Source organism: Lontra canadensis, unplaced genomic scaffold, assembly GCF_010015895.1.
Source record: "Lontra canadensis isolate GAN:19392208 unplaced genomic scaffold, GSC_riverotter_1.0 scaffold5, whole genome shotgun sequence".
Taxonomy (NCBI): Eukaryota; Metazoa; Chordata; class Mammalia; order Carnivora; family Mustelidae; genus Lontra; species Lontra canadensis.
The window spans coordinates 20,156,296-20,174,594 of record NW_022630999.1 but is presented as its reverse complement, the minus strand read 5'-3'; the positions used below and the strand labels follow the sequence as shown (position 1 = coordinate 20,174,594).

The 18,299-nt window shown below is 49.2% G+C and overlaps 1 protein-coding gene and 1 long non-coding RNA gene across 5 annotated transcripts in view; one reads left to right on the top strand and one right to left on the bottom strand.

The window, feature by feature from the left end:
• LARP1 (La ribonucleoprotein 1, translational regulator) overlaps positions 1–10,780 on the bottom strand; it is a 58,231-nt gene extending 47,451 nt beyond the window's left edge. For 2 of the 4 annotated variants that reach the window (XM_032851630.1, XM_032851631.1), the window contains exon 1: positions 9,900–10,688. In XM_032851630.1, the coding sequence (XP_032707521.1) occupies positions 9,900–10,341 (442 nt within the window). In that variant the 5' untranslated portion in view covers positions 10,342–10,688. Of the gene's footprint in view, positions 1–9,899 lie in introns of all 4 variants that reach the window. The other 2 variants (XM_032851632.1, XM_032851633.1) reach the window with 2 other exon arrangements.
• Positions 9,118–17,253, top strand: LOC116864231. Its single transcript, XR_004381972.1, has 3 exons — positions 9,118–9,624; positions 14,615–14,822; positions 17,032–17,253. It is a non-coding gene; the product is annotated as an uncharacterized LOC116864231 (long non-coding RNA).
• The last annotated feature ends 1,046 nt before the right edge of the window (positions 17,254–18,299 follow it).

The window sequence follows — 18,299 nt, the reverse complement described above, 5'->3', positions numbered from 1 at the left end:
AACCTTGCTCTTACCACGTCTAAACTCTACCCCTACATTCAGCTCCACGTGGGGCAAAACCCAAACCAGGCTGTTCTATACACATAATAGGTATCTCTTTCTCAGGCTGCTGTTAATACATATACACAAAACTGGAAAAGCAGAGACCTCCACTCCCCCCAAACCAACCCAAAGCTGCAGAAAGACATCAAAGATGGAGTAGCACCGGAGTCCATTTCTCACTGACACAACTACTAGTGCCTCCTAAGCACAATGTGGGCTTCCTGCTGCAGGATTATAGCCACCAGTGACTCCTTAAGTCCCCTTTTGCTCTCCAGCTGCCTGACAGCCAGGACAGGGTCTGAAGAGCTGGCTCCAAGAGGCATGAGCTGCCTTCCTCAGGACTGCACAGGACTGAACAGAAGGGATTGAGATGCAGAGGATCTAGGAAGAGACAGAAAGGCTGGCTTTGGCACCTGACTTCTGTCAGCACATGAAGACACGGGTCAAAACCAAGCCCTTGACACTCTCAAACTCTCACTTCTTACTGAGAGTTCCGGCTGAGCTCTCATGTTCATCCCCCTCATTTTCAACAGAGACTCCAGCGTGTGAGTACCCTAGATAGAACACATCACATTTACTGAAGCCTACACGTTACCAACCTGCCCAAGGGCACTCGGTTGCTAAGCGGCTGGCATGACCTCAAACTATGCTCGACTGACTCCCAAGTTCCTGATCAACCACCCCATCTACCTCTTCCTCCAGAGGTGGAGTGAGAACAGAACTGGGGTGGGAGCCAAGAAGACTGGGTTCAAGTCTTGGTGTTCCTTTCAACTGTGACCCTGAGCAACTCCCCATTTCCTTTCTAGGCCTGAAGCACATAACCTGTAAACAAGGGGTTTAGATTCAGTGACCTCTGGGGTCCCTTCCAGCGCTATATACTCTTTCCGCTCAAAAAGAAGGGAGCGGTGCCTGGGTGGCGCAGTTGGTTGAGCTGAGTGTTCACTTCTGGTTTCGGCCCAGGTCGTGATCTCAGGGTTGTGGGATCAAACCCCACGGTGGCTCCGCACTCAGCATGGACTGCACTTAAGACTCTCTCCCTCTCTGCCCCTCTGCTATTCTCTCTAAAATAAATAAATATTTAAAAAAAAAAAAAAAAGTAGGGAAAGAGCACAGCAGTCAGGACAGAGCTGAGCTGCCAACTGGGCAGGATGAGCCTGATGAGAGTCCCACATTCTCAGCGACACCTGATAGCAGTCTATCCATGGGCCAATGCAGACCCACCACACCCCCCACAAGAGTCAAACCAGCTGAAGTAAGCTGAGGGGAGGCGGCTCTGATGAAAGGGAACCTTGTGCACGCGGCTATTATGGAAAAGCCTACAGAGCCAAGCTGCAGAATGGTTGACAAGAGGCAGCCCGCTGAGCCTAGCAAGTTCCGCCACAGGGGTGCCTCCCTGGTAGAGGTAGAAGTCGCCACACCAGCCAACCAGCCAGCTTGTCCCCTGCTACTACTTCCAGGGCTTCCTCTTCTTCGTGCCTGTGCTGCTGCATCAGGGTGAAGCAGGCTGCTGGCTCCAAGCTCCAGCGTGAACTCAGCTGAGGCCAGTCCATCAGAAACTGCTTCTTCCGGCAACTGAGCTGCATTCCAGCTAATGTGGCCTTCTGAAAGGTCAGAGAAATCCCATAAACTGGAGCCGCTCCCTATGCCTAAAGGATGACAGCTGATAATTGCCCAACACTTCAGCAATGACTTGGAAATCTGCTCCCTTTTGTAATCTGGGAAGCTTGCCCCAAAGGATCAGACAGGAAACCCCAAACCATCTACTCTGAAGAGGTTCTCACATGGCCAGAATAATCTTTCAAAAGGAAAAAATCTGACCACGCCACTCTCTCATTTAAAATCTTTAATGGCTTCCCTCTGCCTTCAGTTAAAAAATCACAGTTTATCTAAGTCATCTACACTACACCACAAGAAATTTACTTAATTCCCTGAACACTAGGGCCTTTGCTTCACCAAGCATGAGCTCTCTTTCCAGGCTTTTTCTCAAATAACTCCTACCCATCCTTCCCATTTCAAGGGGTTCAGCCATTGCTTCCTCCAGAAATTCTCTGACCTAGATTTGAGTGGGTACCCCTGCTACCCACACTCCCAGAGAATCCCATCCCTTTCTTACACAGCACCTTTTATACTGGATTATGAGTGCATGTGCTCCTTCCCAACGCAGATTTTTGTTATTCACCGTGGCATTTTCTATGCCAAACTCAAAATGTGCTGTGTGATGCTGTCAAAGTAGGAGATTTATCCACTCGTTCACTAATTATCTGAACAGGAACCTCAATAAAGTGATGGTGTGAGTCATATGGCTATCTGGGGAAAGAGCATTCCAGAACTGGACCCCTGAAGCAGAGAGAACACAACATAATCTGGGAAACGCAAAGACCAACGCTGCTGGGAGGGAAAAGGGGTGAAAGAGAAGAGCTTGGTGGGGGGGGGATATGAATGGGTGGTGTGGGGAGCCATATCAAGGGTAGATTAGAGAATACTCCAAGGACTTGGGGCTTTATTCCACAATGAGAAGCCATGAGAGGATCTTGAGGGAAGAGTGACAGGAGGCCAGGGGGGAGGCTGCTTCAGCATGGATGACCCAAGACTCTTAGTCCACACAATTAGAAGGGCAGTTGCTTACTAATTTGTCTCACTTTCCTCATCTGTGAAGCAGGGTACTACAAGGGCTAGAACACATCAAGTATCCAGTAAGCGGTAACTACGGTTATCACCATGACTTATCTTGGGATCAGCAGGAACTTAAGTAAGCTGTGGTATGTGAAAAGGAGAGCAAAAACCATACAGAGCCCAGGTGGACCATTTATGCAGATGGCTCCTGGCCACGGTGGGACTCAGCTTCTCTGAGAAGCTTCTTGCAAGTTCACTTTAAGGCAGAGAAAAGAAAAGGCTACCTCGAGTTACTGGAATGGATGTCTGGAGTTAGGTAAGGTGGTTATCAAAAGTAGGGAGGATTATTACTACAAGTGTCTGCCTTCGGCTCAGGTGATGATCCCAGGATCCTTGGGATTGTGCTCTGCGCTGGGCTCCCTGCTACCAGGGAGTGATGCTACAAGGAGCCCGTTTCTCCTTCTCCCTCTGCTACAACCCCCACCCACTGCCGCTTGTACTCTCTTAAATAAGATCTTAAAACAACAATAAGCCAAAAAGCAAACAAACAAAAAACAAAGGGCCCTCTAAACAAGGCCTCTGATGGAAGGGGTCAGCTGGATTTGCTAAGAGTACCTCATACTGAGATGGGGAAGCCCCTCACTACACAGGACCAATCTATATGGCTGGCTTTACAAAATTCATCAACAAAGGCCTACACTCCTCATACCCCACACCTATGGCTTTGCCAGTCCAAGGTGCAGCCAAAAGAAAGATGCCAAGTCAACACTGTCCCTGTGATTCTCAGAAAATCCCTAAGGGAGACACCCTAGGCTATCTGCCATAAGAAGCTGGCCAAATGGCCCTGGTAACTTCTGCAAATAGCGCTACTTGAAAATTAAGCTAACTCCTGATTATCCATCCTCACTTAGGAAAGTTATGAATAATCCGCCCAGAAGGGATAACTGAAACTACACATATCTGGCTTTGGAATGCATCTTCTGGAACATAAACCACTTACACCTGCGTGGGACATTTTAACTAATGAATGGGGCTACCCCATACTCAAATTAATTTGATCCTCAAAACAACGTCAGCATAGGGATTAGTCCCATTCTGAGATTAAGAAAAACAGAAGTTACGTAGGCTTAGTCACCAAGTGAGGGCAGAGGAGGTACTCTGCCCATGTTCTGATTTAAATCCTATCACTACCTATCCTTCTGCTCCCTCACTCAGCGGTTCCAGATATCAAAACTTACTTCCTTTCATGAACCCCCAGCAAGGTAAGGCCATCCTCTCTCCTGACCACTCCACCAGGTAACTCTGGACCAGCCGGGGATGTTTGTGAACCCAGACTGAAGGACCTGTGAGCCCTCTCGAGGCCCCAGCACCCTAATTACCCCCTTTGTGAGCTTGTCTTGGATTTTGCAAACAGTGGCACTCCCATCTGCCAAGCTCTCCATTTTAAAGAGGTTTTTGTGGTTTCAGACCCACTCCTCCTCTCTCTCCCCGCCTCTCTCTGGGAGGGAAACCGAGTGCTGAGTAACAGCTCTAAAATGCTTACTCTAGCCTTGGTCCCACTGCAGACCAGGGGTGGGTCAGCCAAGACACTCCACCCCTCAGAAGGTTCAGGGTTTCAGACTGCAGAGACCACCCTGTACCTCCCCCAGCCTGAATGGGTATAACTCCCTTCCTAGCAGGCACTCATTTCCCCAGGGAAGTAGAAAACTCAAACACCCTACCCTGAAGTTTCAGGGACAGTCAGCCTCCTCCCACCTCCCTTTCAGAGGGTCCTAACTGTGTGCTTTCTTTAGAAGGGGAAAAACTAATCTGAAATGCAGGAAAACAGCTTTAAAGCCTCATTTATGGAGGCTAACCTAGCAGTTCTTAGCTGAGGGTGCGCCATATAAAGAGGGGGCTCATCACGCCTGACAAGCAATTCCTTTATCATAATCTAAAGGGATCAGATTTCCTCCATTGCCACCAAAATGTCTTCTTGAAACTGGTTCAAATCAGGATCCACACAATGCATCCCAATGATGTCTCAACTCTTAAAAAAAAAAAAAAAAAAAGTCATTTATCGATAACCTGTCCTGCAGAATTTCTCACATTTGGAAACTGGACTGCTACCCCAAGGTCCATTAACTTGTTCCTCCATGTCCACAGATCTAGGGCTCTATTAGGTTGGGGTTCAATTCTTCTTTGGTGGGGGGAAATGTTCACAGGCAGTGCTGGGTACTTTCTATCACAACACTGCAAGGCATATACTGTCTGCTTGCTCCACAGTATCGGATATGTACCCCAAGTGATCCGTCTAGGTTCCTAAAGCCAGAAGAGTCTCTCCAGCCCTCACAGAACTTGTATTCAAACTGAGTTCTTAACTGCTACAGCAAACAGAAATAAACACATATTAAAACCTCTGTTTTGGCTTCTTTCTCGTGTGTGTGTGGGGGGGGTGGTTTATTGAAAAACTTTTTTTTTTTAATTATTCTGTTTTTTTAAAGGCTTTTATTTAACAGAGAGACAGAGAGAAATCACAAGTAAGCAGAGAGGCAGGCAGAGAGCGAGGGGGAAGCAAGCTCCCCGCAGAGCAGACAGCCTGATGTGGGGCTCCATCCCAGGACCCTGAGATCATGACCTGAGCTGAAGGCAGAGGCCTAACCCTACTGAAAAACTTTTGATAGGAAAAATACTTTAAAGACATTTAGACCTAATTGGATTCCCTCATTCTGAGATAAAGAAACAGAGACAGAGGAAGCCCAGGGCGTGCTGGTATCCACAATGCTATTCAATAACAGAATCAGAAGTGGAATGACCATGCTTCATAATGGTCATCATTTATTATAAAAACTTTATAGCAATTATTGGATAAGTAGCACCTATTAGATGGTCTGTGCCTGGCACTATGATAAGGGCTTTATAAACATTATCTTCTTCAATTTTCACAACCTTTAGAAGTAGTAACTATCATTATTCTCATTTTGGGGATGAGAAAATGGTGGCTCAGAGAGGCTGAGTAATTCACCCAAGATTGCACAGCAAGTTAGAATCAAAACTCAATATATACAAATATTGAAACATTATGTTGCTGATCTGCAACTAATAGTCAATTATACCTCATTTTTTTAAAAAAGCAGCAACAGCAGCAAAAGAAGCGAAGGTGGGACTAAAAACTGTAGACTGTAGGATTCCAAGGCAGAGCTGTTGCTTCCATAGTCCACTTCTCATGGTGGGAAAAGGAAAAGGCAAGGGTCTGACGAAGCTCTAAAAGCTATACTGAAATTGATACCCCAGATCCACAGATACCCCTCCCTAGTGACTAGGAGGAGCCTGAAAAAGGGCCTAAACCTAAGAAAAGTAGAGAAAGAGATTAGAGATTTATTGGGGGCCAGTTCCCTGTGGTGGAGGATTCCTAGGATTGCTCTGGGTTAGCTGAGACTTTGCCTCTTCTTTACTTTGTACCATCAGTTAGCTAGCGACACTTCAAACGTACACACAAAAAAGTGATGTCCAGAACAAATACTCATGTCAGAGTATTTGGCTGGATTTCCCTTTAAAGTCCAGAACACTGTGGTGCCTGTGTGGCTCAGTCAGTTAGGTATCTGCCTTTGGCTCAGGTCATGATCCCAAGGTCCTGGGATCAAGCACTATGTTGGGCTTCCTGCTCAACGAGGGGATCCTGCTTCTGCCTCTACCTGCTGCTCCCCCTGCTTGTGCCCCACCCCCGACAAATAAATTTTAAAAGTCTTTAAAAAAATAAAATAAGAGTAAAGAACATTATACCACTGCTTAATTTTGTTACATGAAGTTATAAGTCCTACACGACCAATCCACTGATTCCCCCTGCTGGGGTGGGCAGAAGCTTGTGGTGATGATACACTCTCAGGTCTCAACCCACCGCACGTGCACTAGCCACAGCAAACTTAGTTCAGTTATGGTCTTTCCCCACAGCCTTGAGAGAGTATGTGCACTCTACCAAAGGTAGTTTTTACAAAACGCAAATAAACAAATTGGAATTTATTTTTAAAACATTCATCATACCACATTCCAAAGCAAAAATAGCCAATTCCTTGGGTCAGCAACCTTTAAGATTATAGACAATATGCCTTTCCTCTATGGATAAGCAAAACTCCATTTTCAAGGAGATGGATCCTATATATTTGAGTACTGACACAATACCAGAAAAGGAAAGTACTGCATTCTCCACCCCCCTCCTCTTCCAGGTGGAGAAAAAGAAGACCCAGAAAAAAGTCCTGGAAAGCCCCAGTCTCCCAGACATGGTAGAACAGCTACCACATGCTAAGCATTGGGCTATCACCACAGTCAATGCTCACAACCCCATGAAACAGATAAACCATAATTTAATCCTTTTTATACAAACCAAGAAGCTGAGACACAGAATGGTTAAGTACCTTGCCCAAGGAGGCACAGCCAGCAAGCGGAAGAGCTGGCACTTGAGCCAATGCAGTTTTAACCCCAGAACCTTTGCTGTGGATCATTTCCCATCCTGCTTCTTTCATACTCATAAGAGTTGTGGCTAGAATAAGGAAAAAAATTTTAAAGGTCTTCAAAATAGTCTAGGGAGGGATATACAAAAGGCCAAAATGAAAATCCTGACTTAAAATGAAAACTACAAATTTAAAATGTGGACACTTAAACCAGAAGAGAGAACCCCACAAGAATGGGGGGGGGGATACTGAAAAACATCTTTTATTACTAGTTACTGCATGTATCCCTTAAAGCACTAAAATACTAGCATCGGAGCCAAAAGGAGGGCTAAAAATAGGCATTTGCAGCAAGCTCTGGAAAGCTTTTAGCTTGCTTATGAGGCACTCATTTCTGTAGACTCCCAAAAACATATGCATCACAGAACACAAAAATTCCCAAGACCACACCGCCACTCCACTGGTGTCACATTTAAACTTGTCCAAGCTCCAAATAAAATCAGGGCTGAAAAAACGGTCTTAGCAGTCCATGCACTCTCCAAAAAAAGAGCCTCCATCTAACCTTACTAGACAGACGATTCAATCAGAATTCTCCCTCAAAAAGCAACCAAGCCCTAAAACAGACTTAAACCGAGAAGCTACTGGATCAATTCAGAGTCAGTCTGTCAAAAACTAGTCCTAAGGTTCAAAAACCAATCAGCAGACAAGACACTTTGTTGCCTTAAGATTCCAGAAAAACAAGAACAGAGCAAAACTACCAGACTCAGAATTTTGCTTTGGGCACTTAAACCAAGCTGGCTTCTCCACTCAGGGAAGGCGAGATGCCAGCCAAGCTGTCTTCTTCCCACGATCAATAACCCCAGTGACGCACCCTATCAAGGGCCCCTGCACTTGCACAAAACGCCAGCTCAGGCACCCAATACCACCTGATGTCATGGCTGATTTAAAACCCACAAGGCAGGTTCACCATTAGCTAAGCAGCAGCAGCCAGGGTGAGTAGCCCCATTTAAACTTCTGAGGAGTGCTCTCTCCTGGGGATGATTATACCCCTTTGAGTTTAAAGGGGGGGGGAGGACTGAAGAGTGTCTTAAAGTTACATTCCCTCCCTCTGTGGGTGGATCAGGAGGAATATGCAAGAAAATGGAGGTTTCAGCACTGCCCTTTGCATAACAGAGTTCTGGAAGGGAAAGGGGGGAAGGGGGAGAGGGCAGAAGGAAGAGAACACGGTTTGAGGTATTATTAGTAAACCCCAAATGTCCCCTCCTCCAAATGAAGCAACCTTAAAAGAAATAAAAATTGCAACATGATATTTTCCGAATTGGCTGTTCTAGTTTCCCTAAGACTATGAGTGATCCTAATCCCTCGAATGTAAAAGCATTAATAAGCTCCCTCTTCAACTTTCCCCATTTTGATGATTTAAACTAGTCAGTCTCAACCAGCGACTACAGAAGGGGAGTTTTGAAAAGCACTAGGGCTATGGCCACAGGCCCAACACTCTAGCTGCAAGCGGGTTTTGATACTGGTCCACTTCAAAAGGACCCAAAACAGAGCCGTCGAGCCTCCACGCGCCGGCAAAGGAAGGCAGCAGGGCGCGCCCCCCACCCAACCGACGATCTCGTCTCGGCGAAGGGAGGCCGAGACTAGCCTCCATATTCTTCACCGCCTTTCCCCCCAAGCTGACACGGCTCCGCCGGGATCTCCCAAGGGACGGAGTCCACAGGACCGAAAATCCGAGCAGGGAGAGGGAGGGCGCGAGGAGCGCCGGCCGGCGGTCACATGCCGCTCCTCGCGCGGAGAGGCACCACGTTGTCCCGGCTGCGGAGGAATGCCGGGAAGGGGGGCCGCGCACTCACACTCGCGCACACGCACACTGCGGGCCGCGCCGCGCCGCCGGCCCGCACCCGCCTTCCACCCCGAGCGCGGCGGTGGGGGCCGAACGCACAGGCCCAGCGGCCGCGAGCAGCCCGCGGGCCGGCGGCGCGGCGCATGGCGCCCAACTGTCACCCGCCCGCCCAGCCCGGCCACTCCCTCCCCCGCCGCCACACGCCCCTCCTGTCGCCGCATGCCCCCTTCCTCGCCTCACATTTTCCGCCAACCCCTAACTCGATCCCCGCACACTCGCCATCCGGCTCCCTCTCGAGGCGGAAGATCCCCGGGATCGGGAAGGGAAACCACCGAATTCAATGACACGTTGGGTTTCCTCTTCTCATCATTCTCCCCGTAACCGACCCCTCAACCCGTCGCCAATGGCGATTCCACCACCTAGTATCATCTACCAGAGAACAAAACTTGTTAACTTTTAAAGCCCGAATCCGTGTGGTCGGTATGAACTCATCACCGCGCGCTTCGCTGCCCGTGACATAAGCTCATTAAACATTTACAACAGGGGGACGATCGTAACGCTACCAAAACGGGGAACGTGGGGCGGGGTGGGAAGAGGGGCTTCCCGAGAAAGGGTTAAGCTAGAAACCGTCTTCGACACCAGCACGCGGGAGGGAGGGCGAGCCCTTTTCACCGAAACCAGCGCCCACCCTCTCCTGGCGAGGTAGGCCCGGACCACGCCGTTGCCCACTAACCGCTGAGGCCCAGGCGGTGGCCATGGGCTCCCGGGAGCTGGACCCTCCGGCAGGGGCGGCTTCCCGAGTGTGTGAGAGGGAACCGCGACCCAAACGAGCCAAGAGGCAATTAAAAAAAAAAAAAAAAATCCCGAGTCACCACGACCAGTGGCGGACCCCCGAGCTCTGAAGGCCGCTGGGGGAGGGGACGCCCAAGTCCCCGGAAGAGGTCCCCGAATCCAAGAGAGCAAGCAGGGAGACCCACCTGGAGGGGACTGTCCGTTCACCGTGGCCAGGACCGGCGGCAGCGCGTTCTTAGTCCACGGGTTCACCTTGGGCGGAGGGGCCTCCACGAAGTCACGACGCCCGGCGCCCGCGGCTCCAGCCGCTCCTCCGCCAGCGCCCGGCTCACCGCCGCCGCCCTCCTCCCCGTCGCTGATCGCCAGGCCCTCGGCGCCCGGCGGCTGCGGCGGCCGCGGGCTCTCGCGTTCCAGCTGCCCGGTGCCCTCCTTGTGTGGCTTGGCGCAGGGCGGCCGAGGTCTCCGGGCGCCGCCGTCCGGCTCCCCCCCTCCGACGTCGTTCGCCCCGGGTTCGCCCTTGCCCTCGGGCTGCGGCGGCGGCGGCTTCTTCCTCACCAGACCCCCGTGCTCTTCGGCCTGCAAGAGGGGGGCGCCCCCCGGCAGCAGCGGCTCCACCTGAGTGGCCATCTGCGCGCCCGCCCCCCCGGAGAAGCCGGGCGCGCCCGAGGCTGCCTCCCCCGCCTCGAACTTGGCTTTCAGGGCACCCGCGACGCCTTCCTCCGGGGCGCTGGGCCCCAGTCCCTGCGGAGAAGGGTCGGGGTTCACGCTAGGCGCGGCCCCCCTCGCGGTCGGATGCAGCCGCCGTAGATCCGAGGCCCGCTGGCGGGGCGGGGGGGGTAGGAAGGCCCCCCACTCTGCGGTCCAGGCCTCCTCGGCGCGCGTCCCCCCCCCGCCCGTTCCTCGCAAGGCGCCCCCACCCCGAGCCTGGCAGGCTTCTCGTCCCGTCCCTCCCTCCCCCCCGCCGCCGGGGCGGCCCGGGCTTCCCGGCTCGGGGGCTGCAGCAATATGGACGGACGGGGGAGAGGCGCGGCGAGCCGAGGCGACCACGCGATCCGCGGCAGGCGGCGGGCGGGCGCGCGCCTCGCGACGCGGCGGGCGAGGGGAGGGGACGGCGCAGCGGGAACGCGCCCGCCGAGGCCGGACCTTGGCCACAGGCGGGCGGGCGAAGCCGGCGGGAGCGCGCGCGCACGCACAACCTCGCGGCCCCGCCCCTCGCCCCGCCCCTCGCCTCCAATTCCTCGGAGCACCTCCCGGACTGGGGGGTGAGGGGTGCTCTGACCGGACGGGGGCGAGCACGTGCCTGATGCAATTCGGAAGGGAGGGCAATGGGGGGGGCAGGAGAGATGGGTGGGTGAAGAGGGGGAGGTGTCTTAAAGGGCCAGCGCGTCAGGGCGTCCGCAGGTGGAGCACATGGGAACGGGCCACGCGGCCGACCCGGCCTGGTCTCGCTCTTGAGGTTGGGTGCGCCAAATTCGGGAGAAGGAGCCATTAATGTCACCCTTGATTTGCAGGGTGAAGGAGAGGGGTGCCCATCCACCTCGAACACGTACCGATACTGCCGGCTCCCTGGCGCCCCATGAGCCTGGCCCCTCCGGTCGCCGCCTGGGTGACCTTGGGCGAGCCGCCCTCACCTCCGTGGGCCGTGCTCGGCTCCTCCCCTCGGGCTCTGGCCGGGACACTGCCCTGAGTTGGGTTCGACGCCGGGCCCGAAGGCAGGCCCTTAACCCCTGGGGTCAAGGGTGCCTACAAAGTGGGAACGAATTACCAACGGCCCCCAGCCCGGCCAAGCCCCCTAAGCCGAGTGTTTATAGGCAGGAAATGTTTTTTTTCTTTCAACTGCATTTCGGTTTTTCTAAATAATTGCTTTGGGCGGAGTTAAACCTATGCCCAATTGAGACTCAGAGATCTGAGATTTTATCCAGGCGCTGGCCCTGCGCCTTACTAACTCTGCAGCAGTGGTCCTCAGTTTCTCTTCTATAAAAGGAACCAGTTGTGTAGGACAGAGCTTTCAAACTTGGGTGCACATTCAGTAAATACTTACTAACCTTGTACTGTGGGGACCTGCAGAGTTCTAGAAAACGGGGTTCGGCAATCAGTCAGGCTAACGAGGTCTCCATCGTTATGAAATTTACACTCTAAGGTGGAGAAAGAAACTGGTAAACAAGCGCTTGTCTAGTATCTATGAAGACAATAATTACTACAGTGGTAGCTTGGACCCGACCAGCTACTTCAGTTTGGATGATGAGGGAAAGCTCTGAATGCAGATTCCAAATGTTTTAAGGATTAAGTATGTATAGGATGGACTTAGAAACCTGCGTGTCTAAGAAGCCCCCTTGGGTGCTTATGGATCAGCCGGTCCTACACTTCCCTTGGAGAATTCCTGACCTCTCTGAAGGCCTGTGATCCCACCTGCTCAAGACATAACAGCCTGGGATGTTGGCCATCTCCATGGCAAGAATTAGAGCACACTATGGTCTGGGTATGGGAGAAGGCTTATTGAATGGCCTCTTGGAACTGCCCCAGGGGATAAGGCTGGTTGTAGGGTGGCTGTAACCATGACTATTGGGGAGAGGAGCTGTTGCGGACAGCCAGGCAATCTGATGTCTAGTCCCAGCTCTTCCCTAACTTGCAACTCCGCCTCTGCACCATGGTCAGTATTCCACTCTTTCCTGGGTACAGTTTCCTGGCAGAGAAATGGGGTAAATTATGCCTGATTTGCTTCTACCTTCCCATCTTTTGTAAGGAGTCAAGTGAGACAATGTTAGTCAAAGTGCTGTGTAAATTATAGACTGAGGCCAGTGCTTCAAAAGAGGTACTAAGAAATGGTACCTCTTCCTGTAATGATTACAGGAATATCAATAAATTTAAGCAGGATTCTTCATAATTGCATTATATATGCCCTTAATCAGAAGGTAAATTATTTCACCTTGCCACTCAAATGCACTATTGTTTTTATCATATTTACTGATAAGTATTTCCTAAAGAGGTAATTCACACTAGGCCTTATTTGTTAATAAGGGGCATTATGGTCACTGTTGGTCATTCTGTTCTATATTCCTATAATTGGAGGTAGAAAGTAGAGTTGCCCCCATACAACTTGTAAGGGAATCTGGACTCTGGATGAGTAACCTGTTCACACCACCCAGCACTCAGTCTGAGCTGAACAAGCACCTTCAAGATTGCTGTTTGGAGACAAGAGGGGCACTGGGATCTGCACACCCTGGGCCTGCTCTGTCCCAGAAAGAGGCTCTTAAATATCAGCATCCATTTTACAGACGGGCAAACTGGGGCCAGAGACAGTAAAAGAAAAGACTACATCTTAAACTGAGGCTGTTAGATCTGGAAAAAGGAATCTTAATGATTACTCAATTTCCTCATTTTGCAGATGAGGGCAGTGAGGCTCAGAGAAGTGAAGTTACTTAACCAAGGTCACACAGCTAGTTCAGGGCAGAGCCAGGTCTCACAGCTGAATTTCTTGACCCTAAATCCAGTAGTTTTTTCAATATAAAATGATGGAATTGGGATTCGAGTTCAGGTCTTTAAAATTCCTGTTTCCCGGGGCGCCTGGGTGGCTCAGTGGGTTAAGCCGCTGCCTTCGGCTCAGGTCATGATCTCAGGGTCCTGGGATCGAGTCCCACATCGGGATCTCTGCTCAGCAGGGAGCCTGCTCCCTCTCTCTCTCTCTCTCTGCCTGCCTCTCTGTCTACTTGTGATCTCTCTCTGTCAAATAAATAAATAAAATCTTTTAAAAAAAAATTCCTGTTTCCCTGTGACATTTAATATTCAGTTCTAAATATTAATAATGACTAAAACCAGTTAAGAGTAGCTGCTTTTATTGAGTATCTACTCTATCTTAGGTACTATGAGAAATCCTTGACATTCATTATTTCAGTTAATTCACACAATAACCCAATGAGATACATATTAATTCCTGCCACAAATTATCCATTGAGTCCCTACTGTGTGCCTGGCATGATGAGGCCCTGTGGCTGTACTCTTCAATCACAAAAGGTCACTGAAGTTCAGAAAAGAAAGCATGGTGCGTTGGGGTGCCTGGGTGGAGCAGCTGACTAAGTGTCCAACCTTTGCTTTTGCCTCAGGTAAGGATCTCAGGGTCATGATCTCAGGATGGTAAGACTGAACCCCATGTCAGGCTCCCACTCAGCGTGGAGTCAACTTGAGATTCTCTCTTCTTCTCCCCCTCCCACTCATGCTCTCTCTCCCTCAAATAAATAAATACATCTTTTTAAAAAGATTTTAACTTATTTATTTGAGAGAGAGAGACAGTGACAGTGAGAGAGAGCACAAGCAGGGAGGAGAGGTAGGAGGGCTTGATCCCAGGATCCTGGGATCCTGACCGGAGCCAAAGGCAGCCGCTTGGCCGACTGAGCCACCCAGGCTCCCCAGATGAATAGCTCTTTTAAAAAAGGAAAGTAAGGTGGGTGCCTGGGGTCATGGGCAGCAGCTAAATATCAGAGTGACCTGTTTCAGGGCAGTGTAACTTCCCAGGCCTTGTTCTAACTCACACCACACTGTAAGGCCTGCCTCTCTCTTCCTCCCACTGTGAAACCCACAAGTAATTATACAGAAACCATCAAATATATTGTCCTGGGAAAGATGCTAAAAATGTTGAATCTTGTCTCCCCAAAAGGCAAACTCCAACGACAGGGAGAGGGGCAAGCAATTAAGCAATATGTGTGTGACCCTAGGCTAAAAAAGAGGTAAGACAAGATTCGCTTTGGGCAGAAAGTGACAGGGATCAAACTAACTTGTGTGGTTTCAACACACCAGTGCTTGAAAACAGAGACAAAGCGTTAGAAAATCAAACTTAAAAAATAAAAATTGTCGGGTGGGTCCAAATATTTATTTGTATTTAATTATGTGCTTTGTTTGCCCCCAGTGCTGACAACTTCCTGAAGAGAGACAAAGGAAGCCACCCCAGGGACGGAGGGACCCCAGAGAGCTGGGAGACCTAACTGATAAGCTACAGCCCGTCTCTGGCTTTGCCCAATGACTTTGGACAGCCTGTCTGTCTTCCTGGGCTTCCATTTCTCCATCCACAAAATGGGAAGCGTAATCCCTATCTATGTGGCTTATGGATGTGAAAGGTACAGTTTCCACGAAGCTTCACTCTTTTGTGGGGAACATAGGGAGAAGGTAGTGTGGAGGCTCCTCCACTTATCTGTATTAGCAAGAAAAATTTTAATACACGTAGGTATACAGTTTTACTCCTCTTTCAGTTTGATTTTCCAAAGGAACTTGTGTTTCTGGAAAAACTTGGGCTGCATAACTTATCTTCTGATATCAGGGGCTCCTGGGCAGGAGGCCTCTAGGCAGACACGGAGGAGTGGGTGGGGTCAGCAAGGGAGGGGCCTGGGCCAATACGAATGGTGCCAGCGACGGAGTGCTATTCCAAACTCTGAAAACTCTTGGGTTCTTTGGCACATGCCAAGAAATTTATTTCAGTTCGTGGGAGAAGGCTTAGCCTAGACTTCTTCTTGTGAAGTTAGGACAAACAGCAATAGCTCAGTGGGGTGAGGACGGGGGAATACTGATTGTTTCCATAAGACCTGGTTAACCCCCAGAGCAACACTTTTGTGTAAGTAGGATTATCCCCATTTTACAGATGAGGAAGTAGGCTCAGAGGCAGCCCAGCCTCCCCAGGGGGTTAGGAAAAGAGGAGAATGGGTTTGTAATGAAGGTGGTCGGACAGAGAATTTAACTTCTAACATAGTCACCATTTTGAGTTAGAGACCAGGCTCATACTGGCCTCATCCCAGCCTCCTTCTCTTCCATACTATCCTCTTTCCCCAGCCCTGCTCCCCTCCCTGGCATGGCTGCACTTCTCAAATGGTCTCATGATGAGCTTGCCCTCTAACTTCTCCCCACTGCAGGGCAGCCTACCACACTGCCTGAGCCAGTTCTCTGACTCTTTCCTGGACTTTGATGAGCCCTGTCTCTGCTAAAAATCTCCCTGCTCACACCCCACCCTGTCCTGCCACCTCTACCACACCTTATATTCCAGCAGCAGGGGACAACTCACTGTAGCTTTCCTTTGACAAATGTTTAAGTATCCATGATGTGCCACGTACTGCCCAGGCCCTGGAGCTGGACAAGTGAGCAAGATACGCAGGTTTCCTGCCTTCGGGAAGCTCCTGGTCTCACCCTGTGGGCCCCATGCTTTCCCACTTCAAGTCATGGAATTCCCCTCACTGTGTTGTTCCTATTGAGAGCGAGGTCCTGAGTGCAAATCCCAGCTCAACTATCTGGTGACTTCGAGCAAATATTTAACTTCTCTCTAAGCCTCAGTTTCCCCATCTGTAATTTGGAGATGATAATAAACTACTTATCTCATAGAGCTTCAGTGACCTTTAAAGGAGAAAATGTGTATAATTTAATAGCACAATGCCTGCACATAGTATGTGCTAAGTAAACATTACCTTTCATTACATGTATTATTGCCAGTAATGTCATTCCATCAACAATTGTCCAGAATTCTACTTGTCCTTCAAGGCTCAGCACAAAATGCCAACTGCTTCACAAAATCTTATTTAGTTTCCACAAGTAGAATAGATATCTCCCCACTCTTAGTTCCTAGTGGCAATTTCCCTAAAGCACATGGTATTTTTTACTTTCTTTCCGCCCTCAATCATGGTTACTTATGAGTATGGCTTATTCTCCATCTAGATTACAAGGTTTCTTGAAGGTAAAGATTGCACCCCATTCTTCTTAGTGTCCCTTACGGCACTCACCAGTGGTGCCTTCCGCACAGCTGGCCCTCAGTGTATTTTCTGGACAAAAAAAAAAAAAATGAATTAATGACTACAGACTCACTCCTGATCACATCAATGTTTTGGTAGCTAGAGTGACTCTGTCAAGGGCCAAGTGCTAACTTTTATAGATACTTAGTATATATTATATATAATAAATATATTAATTATATATAACTAAATTACATATGTACTTTTAAATGATAAAATATGAAAATAAAATGTGTTAACTTTAACAAACAGAAAGTATGTTAAGTCTAGCAAAGCAAACCCACATATAAGCCCACAGCCCAAGGGCAATCATTGGCAACATGTTGGTATATTTTCTTCTAGTCTTTTTTCCTATGCATATTTTAGATATTTTAGATATATTTTAGATACTTTAAATAACTTAGATCATATTGCACATTCAGCAGCTTTATTTTTTTGTTTCCCCACCTTAACACTGTACTATGATCACTGTCCATGTACTATGAGCACTGCAAATTCCCTACCCTCAGTAACTTGTGTCATCTATTGAGTGCCTATGGTTTGCCTTACTTCACAGCTGCCTGCCTTCTGTTTGTGCTACACTACATTTCCCAAAGGGCTTTCATGGAGAAGGACAGGTGTGACTGTCCCCAGTTGGCAGCTGAAGAACCGAGGCTCCCAGAAGTTTGGTTAATTGCTTCAGGATGCTGGGGCAACAGACTCAAGGTGAGAACCCAGGTCATACCCCTCCCATTCCAGACCCTTCCACAACCCCACAGGAGACACAGCACACTTTGAAATGCACCCCCCCACACCCAATCAGACAAACTCAGACAACCATGTGCAATCATTCCAGGGTCTACAAACATCCAAGTTCATGGAGAGAGGTGGAAATTAGCAACTAAAATGAAGGCAGGAGGCAATTTTCCTGGCAACATGACTGTAATCAGTCACAACTACTGAGCTCCCAGAACAGAAGGGCCCTGACCTAGGGACTAGAGTGGAAACAATAAAGGACAAGACATGTTCTCTGTCCCAGGGAACAAAACTCCATATACTAGCAGTGTTCTTGTCACAGACCACTTGCCTGTCCTTTACCTATAGCACGGGGGAAAAAAAGGGGTAAAGGGTTTGAGGTCAAAAGAGTTAGGTTCAGATTCAGGTTTGCCTACTTCCTAGCTGCGTGATGTTAGGCAAATTCCTTTCCTTCTCTGAGTTTTACTGTCCCTATCTATAAAATGGTGAAAGGAAAATACTTGCCTGAGAAAATTCATTATGCCTTTGGGAAAGTTCCCTGGCCTCTGTGTGGGTTTTCTCATCTGTAAAATGGAGATGATAACAGCACTGACCTTTAGGGTGATTGTGAGGATTAAGTTAGTAAATACATGCAAAGTGCTTAGAACAGTGCCTGACAAATAGTACACACTGAATGAATGTTTGCTATTATTATCATTGGCACAGAATCAAGAGAAACACTCTTCGAATCCCACACACAAAACACAGAACAAGTGTTACCCTGATCTGTAGATGAGGAAACCAACTCTCAGAAAGATGAGGCGTTTATCTGGAACCCTGATGCTAGTTGACAGTAGCTCCAGGACTGCTAGATATTCCAAATGCAATGCCTTCCCTCTCCAGATCATATTTTAGCTGTCGGAAGCTGTCAGCCTTCTGACCAATTTCAGCCCTCAGGCATGTTTAGTTTGGCCCACACAGTATTTTTTTTTAATTGAATTTAACTGTGATTTGATGGGCCTAGTACACACTAGCGAGCGTCAAGCCTAACCCTTCCTCTGGTGTTTGTTACTCCCAGCCAAGCAGCGAACAACCCACATTTAGATCCTT